The sequence below is a fragment of the Manis pentadactyla genome, chromosome 8 (assembly GCF_030020395.1).
Source record: "Manis pentadactyla isolate mManPen7 chromosome 8, mManPen7.hap1, whole genome shotgun sequence".
Taxonomy (NCBI): Eukaryota; Metazoa; Chordata; class Mammalia; order Pholidota; family Manidae; genus Manis; species Manis pentadactyla.
In genome coordinates, this window is record NC_080026.1 from 114,400,186 (window position 1) to 114,411,680 (window position 11,495).

The 11,495-nt window shown below is 41.7% G+C and overlaps 1 protein-coding gene across 1 annotated transcript in view; it reads right to left on the reverse strand.

Annotated features, from left to right (window-relative positions):
• COL17A1 (collagen type XVII alpha 1 chain) overlaps nt 1-9,174 on the reverse strand; it is a 48,496-nt gene extending 39,322 nt beyond the window's left edge. Inside the window, exons 1-5 of the mRNA XM_057506279.1 lie at nt 8,945-9,174; nt 4,126-4,188; nt 2,164-2,208; nt 1,102-1,206; nt 2-133 (exon numbers count right to left, since the gene is read on the reverse strand). Of these exons, the coding sequence (XP_057362262.1) occupies nt 2-133; nt 1,102-1,206; nt 2,164-2,208; nt 4,126-4,177 (334 nt within the window). The 5' untranslated portion in view covers nt 4,178-4,188; nt 8,945-9,174. The remainder of the gene's footprint in view (nt 1; nt 134-1,101; nt 1,207-2,163; nt 2,209-4,125; nt 4,189-8,944) is intronic.
• Between the last annotated feature and the right edge of the window lie 2,321 nt (nt 9,175-11,495).

The window sequence follows — 11,495 nt, forward strand, 5'->3', positions numbered from 1 at the left end:
CCTTCGTATGCTCCATGGCGGGTGATGTGAGTTTTCCTCTCAAAGGTGGAGCCTGGTGAGTTGGGCAGAGTGGAGGCAGGTGAATGAGCCCTCCTGTAACTGGAGGTCGAGGCACTGCCTCGGGTGCTTCCACCTGCAAGTGGGGAAAAGCGTAAACCCTCACAGCACTTCAGCAGATGGACATCCGGGTATACCAACTAACTACACTCGGGCTGCTCATAGCACGAGAGGGCCCTAGGAGGGGCAGGGGACTTCAGGGGAGCACTGCCAGAAGGGTCCATTCCCGCAGCTGTTCAGAAAGCAAGGTGGAGTGATAGCTCCTGCCTTTCCTACCCTGACTGCTGCAAGGCTGGGGGGTCCTTCATATATGCGACTGCAGTGCCTGGGAATGGAGAGGCTTCTGCAGGGTTTCTCTGGAGGACCTGACATTCATGCAGGTCCCTGCTGGATGGACTAGAATAAATCTGATGTGGACGTCCTCTCTTGCAGCCTGGCTCTCTGTATGTCTTGGGTCTTCTTTTTTAGTGTCACTCCAAGATTGTTTAAATGGTTTCAGTGGTTACGTGTGTGGGGTTTTTTGTTTGTTTGTTGTTTTTGCCTTGTTTTATTTTGTTTCAGTTTGCAAGTTATCAAGAGTGTTTCACTGGGAACAATGGGCCTGTGTTGGATGCTTGCCCAGTGGAAACTCAGTGTGGGATCTTTTTGTCACAAAATTTCCTTAGCACAGTAACCCAATCTTTAAGTTTCTTTTGTTGTTGTTAATTTAAGTTGTAAAGCCTCAGACGTGCACACCCTTCCCTAAAAAAGATGGCTTTAAGAGAGTGAGTCAGTGGGAAAGGAGCCACCTCCCTATAAAGCCTCCTTAATTAATTATTGTTATTTATGCTGGGGACTTGAGAATGAAAATTGATCCCATTTTAAGTAGGCTTCGAATGAGATCATTTGCAAGTCTCACCATCGCTGGGATATGTGTCATTTACACAGCTGTCTGGGCATTTGGAATGGGTGACAAACAGTTGGGATGTCCCTCTCCTTGCAGGACTTCCTCTGTCCCCCTGTCCATTTGCTCTCCCCCACCCCCCTCCACCAGCAGGCACTCACCTGAGTTTATGTAGCCACTGCTGCCATGCATCATGCTCTGTTTCTCTAGCCGACTCCCTCCACCAAGAGAGCCCGTTTTAGCATAGCCATTGCTGGTCCCCCCTTCTGCAGAGACAAGAAGCAGGTGACAATTGGAGGGCGGAATCAAGCCAGAGGGTCTTTTCCTCTGCTGCCCCACGGAGGCCTTCCCTAACTTCTCACCCAAGACCCCACATGGTGCAAGCTGCCACGCTCTCCTTTGTTTGTTTGTTTGTTTGTGATACAAATGTCAACAACAAATATTCCACCTGATTTAAAAGGAAAGTCTCCTGGTTCAAGCATAGCAAGTTGCTTATTAGGGCAGTTTAAATATTAGAAAAGGCAACTGAGTGATGAGTGGCTCCTTGAGGCCAGGATCTGGGTTGGGCTTGCTTTTTTCCAAATGCCTGGTTCAGTGCCCCAGACCTGGCAGCCACTAGAAGCATTGGAGGGATGAGTGACAGCTCTGTGTTGCTGGTGTTCCATATGGCAGCCTGTTGTGCTCCAACATATGCTGGCAGTGGGCTCTCCCCACCACTACCCCAGGCTTCCTGGGAGGTGCAGTGGTAGCATCAGGGCTCAGATTTTGATTATAGGATCCGCTAAACCTCCTCAGAAAACGTGGACTCAAATAGAAGCCTTCTACTACCCTATGCTCAGATTGGTAAGATTTCTGATATTTTAATGTCCTGATCAGGTAAATCTATAGAGACGAAAAGTAGATTTGTGGTTTTCAGGGGCCGGGAGGGAGAATGCAGTGACTGCTAATGGTCATAAGGCTTCTTTCTGGGGCGGCGGAAATGTACTAAAATTAGATTGTTGCAAAGGCTGTACAACTCTGTAAATGATACTGACAACCATTGAATTATACACTCCAAACTGGTGGGGTTGGTGGTATATAAATTAATGTCAATATAGCTGTTAAAAAGATTTCAGATATTTTGGATTTGCTCAACTGGAGAGCAAGCAACCAAGAAAAAGGTTACCCGTGGAGCCCTTCACACGTGACTTACTGAGAAGAAATCTCTTGAGAGAGTCACTTACTTGGCGGTAAGGTTGTTAGTCTTGTAGTTACTGTTTCCGTGATAACTAGAAAAAGACAATGAAAAATAAGGTCTTAGGTAATGTACTGAAATCCCTATATTTTGGCCATGTCTAGTATCTGTCATAGGCTCAATGTATTAAATTAGATTCATAGATTTTTGTAGACTTGTGCTTTAAGTTAGGTGATCTGACCCACTGTTCATAAAAATATGTGCAGTAACAATGCACCTAGAAAATAAGTTTACATTTCTTTGGAATCAAATGTAGTTAGTTAACCACTGATTTGGAAGATGACTTGTGTTGGCATCAGTGTCTCCCATTTAACAATTAGGTCTAGTCCAGGCCTGGGTTTGCCTCTGAAGGAGGACCAGGTCCTCAAGTCACACTCAAATGTCTCAAGTCAGTCTCTCTGCATTGCCCCTTGCATATTGTCACCCAGTCCATCTGGGGCCAATGCATCTTCCTGGCTGATTTCACTGTGAAGAGAATAAAGAAGTACTTTGTACTTCTTTTTGAATTTGGGGGTGTCTCAAGGACATCATGTTTTTCTAAAATCTTCAGGGCCATCCCTGAGTGTGAGGAGGTGTAGAAAGTAAGCTGGAGTCTCTAAGTCACTTTTGGTAAAATCAGGGATAGATGAACATCAAAGACAAACTTGAAGAACCTGTCCTTTTGCCTCCTGAAATTGAATTTCTCTAGACTCCAAGTGATGGTGAGTCTGTGGAGTATATGGAGGTGATAAAAGCTTCTGGTGTTTTTAAACACCTGTTAGAAGAAAGACCTCTTGCCTTCTCGAATCACTCTTTCCCTTGCAGCTGTACCAGGGAGGTGGGTAGATTCTTAAAACCATCATGGGGTCAATTTTGTGCTCTGACAGTGACCATTATCTCTATCTCCCTCTGTGTTGCACATACAGAAGTACCTTTCTAGTGAGCTCACTTTCTTTAGAAGTACATGTCTCATGTGTGTGTGTGTATGTTCACATGCATGTGCACATGCCCAGGGCTATGTGTATGCATGGTGTGCATGTGCACATTCAAGTAGATGCAGATGGTGTCAGATCATTTTGTGCCACTTTAAGCTATGCTCCAGGCCTACTGCCCTCGCCTCAGTGAGCTTGGTTGCCCTAGCAGGAGCAGGGGGTCTGAATGTAGCAGAAACAGCATTCCATGCATAAGAAGAAATGGTTTTCCAGACTAAAATGGCAGCTTGATTTGAATAATAGTCCTTGAGATTTCATGAAACCTCTCATTGTATGGACCTTTGGGATTCCCTGGCACACAAAAATAAATTATTTCTTAACCTGAAGTTCCAAGTCTGTGGAGCCAGAATATTTTTATTGGAGATATATGAAAGTCACAGGATAAGTGAAAGAGTTAGAGCTGTTAAGGGGTCAGTTTAAATGTCTCTGAATTTATCATTTGGGCATTTTCACAAAAAAGATGTGTCTGTTCACAAACTTCAGTGTAGATTACAACTGTGACACCAGTGTTATTCTAACTTTGTCCCTGCAATACCTGGGATATTATTCTTTTGGATTTCTGTTGACCTGTATCCTTGAATAAGGAAATGGTTAAATAAAGGACAGAAAATCCATTTAAGAGAATACTATGCATCCATTAAAAATGCTACTTATGAGATTAATGATACCAAAAAAAAATGCTACTTATGGAATCTATACATTAAAATGGCAATGTTCATCACTGAAGAAAAAGCAGAACATATTTTGATTATAAGTGTGTTAAACAAGAATCAACAAAAGCCAGCTTATGGGAAGGAATAAAGTGTGTTTAGGAATATGTTTTAAATGATACAAAGAAAAAAAGGCAAAAAAAAAGCCACCAAGAAAAAAACTAAAAAAAAAAAAAGAAAAGATGCAGCAGTTGTGGTGGAATTAAGAATGAATTATTTGCTATTTCCAAATTTTTATTACTTTTATAATGAACTATATTATGCTCTTACTTCTTTCAGTGACTTCAGAGCCATCTCGTTTGTTTTTCTTGGTTACATCCATACCATCACCACCTAGGGGAAAAGCAAGACACCATGAACAGCCATGCCTCTTACCATCACCTTCAGTAAGTCTTAGGTCCCTCCCATTCAAGCTGAGAACCAAGAAATTGATTCCTAGAATTCAAGGCATAATTCTTTCCTATGCATATTTTTTACAAGAGCCATTCCCACTTCTTATACCAGTTATAATCATATTAATAGTTCCTCTTTGGATTCTGTTACTTTGTACTGCATCTTATTTTTCCAGATCTCATTGACCAGGCTGCCCCCTGCTGAGTGTTAATGGGATTGCATAGAAGATGCGGTGCGCAGATATTTGACTATAAAACCTCCATTCTTTGCTAAAGTAACAAACAGCTGAAGGATATCTGTCAAGGCACTTAGTGTTTTCAATTAATTCATTTGGATGTATCCCATAATGTTCAATGTTGTATATGGAACACTATGGATATAAGACATTCACGCTTCATTATTTAGAATTTGGATATGAGAATGATGTTTGATGGATTTAAGTCAGAATAAAAGTCATTGTATTGGTCATAGTTTATGGCACTTTATACTTTTCACAGTATGAAACTTTCTGGTCATAAGAAACAAGTCCTAACATGCTTACTTATGGATGTAAGTAGGGAAAATATATGAAGAAAAAATGTGGAAAATCTATAGAAATATGTCAGAAAATACATATTTGTATGTGTTATCTATGTTCCCCTTTTATACTTTCTTTGCTTCTGGAAAGGAAAATCACTGATATCTTGTCTGCTGTGACCTGAAATGTGGATGGAATGAGGCAGGATCATTGATGCCAATCAAAGAACGGGACTGGGGTCGGGGTTCAGGCTTAAACATACAGGAGGCTCAGCAAAGGTTCCCATCCCGATGGGCTGTCTTTACTGTGGTTTCCAGTCTCACGTGAAATATAGCTTCTCTTGGTTCTCATCCTGCCCCTAAACTTCTCTTCCTTCTAGTTTATCTTTTGGATGCAATTCAAATCGGATACTAGGATTTTGCGGCAAGCCCAGGTTGTCCCTTTCTTTAAGATCTCTCCTTTCATTTTCACCTACCTGGTGATGTTAGGGTCAACTTATCTGTTAGGCACAATGAGTAGAGTACCTAATCCCATCATACATTTAGGGACCCACAGGAGTGTTTTAATTTCTTTTTAAAATCAGAAGAAGAAATGAACACAATTCAACCTAAATAATATTCTTCCAATGCAGTTATAAAATATAATTTTAAAAATAATTTTAATGGAGGAGGGGGTCCACAAAGTCAATACTATCTTGGACCCATGAAAGTAATAAAGTGACCCTCAGTGACTTCCTCACTGCAAACCACGACCACAGACCCTCAGTGACTTCCTCACTGCAAACCATGACCACAAGGGACCAGCTGGCCAGCTACCCAGTGGAATGAAACCAGATCATCAGTCAGCTTCAGGGCCTGGGTGAATGTGCCAACTTCTTGCTCACCGGAGTTTCTTAAACACAGCTCGAGGCAAAGAATGAGACATCATGGAAAAACTCCTGGCTGGGTCTGAGAAGCCTCAGAAGGTCTCGCAGGTATGTTTCCTAGAGCTAAAGAGGAGGGGCTCCATAAAAAATTTAACAAGGTAGTGCAGCCTGATTAGAAGGCCAAACCTGGCCCGTTGACTATGTCTACATTCTAGCTATAACCTGTACGACTTATGTCATGCAAACCTACTTATAACAAACACTTCTTTGAAATTCTTTGCTTAAGCATTGTCTTTGGTACCCTTGAAGCCCCTCTCCACCTTTTCCTTTTTATTTTTTTTTAAATTGGTCATTAGCTGTGGGCCAGGAGGCATTTTGGAAACTAAACATTCAAATGTACCTGGCTGCCAGTGGGGAGCTACCTAGGTTAGCTCTTGAATTGATATCAAATATTACCCAAAAGAACTGTTTATAACAATCCATGGAAACTTTTACTTCCCAAGTTATTGCTTGTTTTGACCCTTTCATGAAAGTTGTTGCTGGCAGTTATAAATTTGGGATTAGCTGGGATTCTACTTGTAGCCATCAAGGCAGACTGATGGTAGTTCCGTTTGGTGAGAGTCTCAGGGCCCAGGCAGCAAACCTGGCAAGTGTTTTCTTGTTCTTACTGTACCAGAAAAAGAACAGACATTTATAGCCTCCATCCACCCGCCCCCACCACACATACTTCTTTCTTAAGTCCCAGAGATGGAGGCTTGAGATCTATAGTAAAAAGATTTCCCAACTTCCAGAGGGCACAAAGAGACCACCTGCTAAGAAATAAAATGCCCTCCTCACTGGAAGGTACTCGGGATAGAATGTGCCCTAGGTGGGGGCAGGCATAAGAACCCTTGCCTGTCTCTCAGCCTGAAGCCTCTCAGATGGCTGTGGCCCATGGCCATACAGAGTGACTTCTTGGACCTAAAATACATAGGACAGAGCTCCGTTGACTTTGCCAAAGCTCTCTTCCAGTCATAATAACCCAAAGCAGCAGGGATGTGTCAGAAGGTGGATTCCTTTAAACCCAATGCACAAGGAAACTTTCTGTGAGTGAGTTATCAAATGGAAGTGATGGGTTGAGGCACAAACCTGGACTAGGATCATTCCATGGGACCTGCAGTATTCCTACAGGACTTCCTTTTTAAGCATTTTAAGTGCCAAACACTTTAAAAAGTGTAATATTGGGGAAAGGAAAGTCACATGCCAAGGCATGTGCCCGAGCCTGCCTCTCCCAGCCATGCTCACAAGGGCGTTCTCCAAGAGCATTGCTTAATAGAAGCCCTGTCAAGTGGCATAATTTTAACTTCTTGGATGTTTGGACCACTTCACAAGAACTAAGGATGAGCAGGTCATTCACGTTCTCAATTCCAAAATTATGCTGCCCAAAGTTCTAAGGGGCTGTTTTGTAGTTGTTTCATAGTTAATATTCTTTTGAAGAAGTAGAAATGATCCCATGTCATTTTCTTATGCAAAAAAAACACAATTCAAAACCATTTTTCTACTTAAGAGTTTTTTTCTTTCCACTTCATTTAAATGATGTCACATCCACCTGAAACTGTTCTGCTGGGGATGTGGTATAACACACACACAAACTGGGACAAACCACTTTTTGTAAACCATCACATTGGCCTCACTCTAATGACTCATGAAACACTAGGTCTTAGATACAAAGAAGGGAATGGAGAAGCTCAGTGTTTTTCTATTTTCTATTTAAAAAATACATGTTTCTATATTCCACTAAGGAATCACAAGTATTTTTATAGTTCCTATTGCTCCAATCTCTGTACACTTTACACTTTGAAACAAACAACATGACCAGCATATGAGAAAACCATCCACTAGCTATGGATCTTCCCACCAGGAAAACCAGTGCCCTAGGGTTGATTGTCTCAGGCTTTTGTCTCTACAGCACCTCAGCGGTGGGCTCACCTACTTACTATGTCTGGCATCCTTGGTTTTCCTGACTTGGGGTTGGGAGAGCTTGTGCACCCACTTTGTGATTATATTCTTTGTTTACAGCCATGTTTGGTTAAACCCTATGGCATTAATGATGGCAAATAGCCAAACCACACAGACCCAGATTTCCTTCAGTCATGTATAATCGAAGAACATAGTTAGTTCTTAGGTGGAGTCAGTTTCACCAAGCTGAGTTCCATCCCTGCTTGAACCAGGACTGTTTGCTTTAACTGCCCCCATGTAAGTGGTGGTCAGATTTGTGTGGATGTTTTGAAGGGGCTGAGAGTAAAGCAGAACCCCTCTGATTCGCGGAGGGGCATCCATCAGAGCCTGGACGTCTGCTTTAGTTTAGTTCTGACTTAGATCTGTGTCTTAGCTCTCAGAGAGAGCATAGAGGAGATGAGGAGGAGAAACAATTCTGCTTTTCAAATGAATATCTTTTTAAAATTTCACTACTTTTTATGGACATAACAAATCCAAATATTAGGCTACCAGTTAACTGCTTCTCAAAAGAAGTGATATACTAGTGGCTTTGCCTACAACTTCAAAAAGTGAAGTGGTAATTTGTCAGTTAGTAGTTAATGTGGTCCAGTGAGACACCTAAACTGGTAATTCCTACCCCAAAATCATTTTTAGGGGGCTCAAATTGCCCAGTAAGAGTGTGTACACAGACAACATTTTCTTTCTTTTTTTCTTGTAAGTTTAACCCCAGTTTGAAATTCGTGAACTAATTGTATCATTTCAGATATTTCACTTTACTTTAGATTAGGGCGAGTAGTAATTTTAGAGTGTGATAAACAACGTTGCCCAGCCCCTTCAGACTAATCAGAACCTGCCAGGACAGAGGCCAGGGCAGCTTACCAGCATTTAGTGCTCAGGGGTTGCTTCTAGAAGCCCCCACTTATCCACACTTCAACTACTCTGTTAAGGAGAGGAAGGAAAATAGATGGAGGGGAAGAACAAGAGAGAAAGAGAAATTGAGGTCCAGAGAGAAAGAATTATAAACTCTTATCATATTCCAAATAAAACAAAACACAAGCTATTTTACAATACTGAAAATAGAACCAAAAACTCTCGCCTCTGGAGCCCAGTTTATCTTAGCTGGCCTTCTCCTCCTCTTCCCTGCTGACGAATCTTATTTTTCCTTTAAGATTTACCCTAAGTAGAATTCATAAACCAAAGTAATCATTTATGACCAATTAATTACCTGAAACTAAGTAACTTCATTTTATTTTTTCCAGCAGACATTTAAGTTTTAAATGGCAAACCTCATATCAAAGTCTCAGAAGAAGGGGGAAAGGTCAAATTCTGTTACTTACCTAGTTTGAGATTTTGAAGGAATTGGAAACAACTTTGAATAAATCCCCTGTCTCTTTCTTCCCCTGATGTTTCCTTCTAGATGTTTGCAGGTCCCACTTTTCTTTATCCAGACCCCGCCAAGGTGTGTTAGAGCTGAGTGATCTTTCAAAAATGTTCACTTCTCCTTCTCTCCCCCTTGTTTCTTTCTGTTCTTTGGTTCCAAACAAGTCCTGACAAAGGTGTGTCGTGGTTTACAGAGTTACTCCACCCTTCCAATTACCTGACACTTGCTGGATTAAAAAAAAGAAAATCTGCCTCCAGGAATCAAATTTATAGGAGGCAGAAAGTTTCTTTTGCTAGTTTAGGTAGATTAACCATTTATGGGCCCATGGGGCAAAGGGAACAAAGATTCAGTGTAAAAGAAATGCCTTTTCATTACTTCTCCTAACCTTATATAGCCAGAGAACTGTTACAACTTGGTATTCCCCCTTTTCACTGCCATGGGAAGAGTGCAAACTCCAATGTGCATGACTCATGGTGTAGCCGGGCATGTGGGGTCTGTGGTCAAGGTCTCCGAGCCCTAGAGAAACAAGTTGGCAGGATTTATACTCAAGACCTGTTTCCCATATGTGTGCTTTTGCCCTCTTCCCCTCATTCTGACCCAAGCCAGATCAAGCCCACCTGGAGCAAACAGTGGGTGAGAAATTAAGAATAAGATATTAATGACCAGAAATGTGGAGCAATTGGTGGCCTAGGGACTCATTTTTAAAAGAGGTAAGCAGATACGGTAAGGCTGACTCCAAAGAGTGAAATGTTAGTGACAGGATTGTAGGCATTCAGCCATCTAAATAAGGAAGGGAGATACTGTTGAGGAGGGTTAAGGGCCTTTCAGCTTCTCAAATCAGGCAGCCACCTAGAATCTGTATACCCGAAGACATGTATGGACTCCCAGGGACCCTGTAACTCCAGGTACATTCCACGGGACTGCTGTCAATTTGCATCAAATTAGATAATTCTCTTGGTTACTTGATTATCAGGTGGCTTTCTGGGACCCCTAAAGACTAGCTTGACACTCTTGGTAGTATGGGAAGTCTGAACCTGAAACTCACTCAGGTAGCTCATGGCATCTTCTCAGGACTCAACATCAGGTTTGAATTCCCAGACCAGAGGCATCATTCCAAGATCGTGGAGGGGAGCTGTAGGAACCCCGCAGTACAGTACCAATGCATGCCTGTAGCCTGCTAATGTGGGCACTCATACTGCACGGCAGGGTAGCAGACCACCTGTGGGGTTCTCCATCCTAAGCTCCCATTATTCTGCATTGGAGTCACACATTTCAGAACACTTTCAATGGTCTAAAATGTGACACTATTGGGTTCTTATTTTCTGGGATGTTCCTGCCCACCCCAAATTAATACTTCCTTAACATGTCTGCTGTCAATCTCATAGAAGAGCACTGAAAAATCTGGAATATGGAGAGCTTTCAGCATAAAATCAATATAACCCTGCATCATTCATTCACTTATTCATTAATTAATGAATTAAACAAAAATATGTTGGCTCCTGCTTGGAGCTAGGTACTGAATCATATGCTGAAAGTTCAGTGGTAAATTTTCTGTCCTGATGGAGTTCACAATCTAGTGAAGGAAGATAGCCTTAAATAATGCATTACTTTGCTAAGGCTGCCATAGCAAAATTCTGGTGGCTTCAACAACAGAAATTAATTTTCTCAAAGTTCTGAAGGCCAGAAGTCCAAAATCAAGGCACTGGAAGGTTTGGTTTCTTCTGAGGCCTCTCCCTTGGTTTGCAGATAGCTGTCTTCTTGTATTGCCCACACATGGCCTTTGCTCTGTGGCCTCCCCGGTGTCTATGTGTCCAAATCTCCTCTTCTTATAAAAGGACACTGGTCAGACTGTGTTACCAGCCTTTTTAATTGCTTCTTTAAAGGCCATATCTCCAAATATTGTCACATTCCGAGGTCCTGGAGTTAGGCTTCACCATCTGAATTTTGGGGAGCACAATTTATAACAAATTATGTAAATAAAACACAATTGTGCAACAATATAGTTAAGAATGTGATAACTGTTATAAAGAAAGAACTCTGGGTACTATCAGAGAGCAGAAGAGGAGACATAAAGTTGAAGAGGGATGGAAGGGAAAGTCCTGCTAAGAAAGTGACATTTAAATTGATAGATGAAAGCTGAATAGAGATTATACAGGTAAAAGGAGGGATTTAGAGTCTTTTGGAATCTAGACAGGGGAAAGAGTATGTGAGAAGGTTCTGAGGTGGAAGAAACATGAGTTTGAGGAAAAGTGATGCCAATATATTTATTTTTATATATATATATATTGTATGGGGCAAAGAAAGGGTGACAGTGGGAGAAATGCTGGAGAGACAGGGGCTAGAGCACACATGATCTCCTAAGCTATGGGAAGGAGGTGTTTTTTGGCAGTTGGCAAATGTTCTTAAATTGACATTAGGGAGCAAGTCTAAATACTACACACCTCTGCGTGTGTGTATGTTCATGCTCCCACATGTTCATATGCACATATGTGAGTACTGTTTACAGA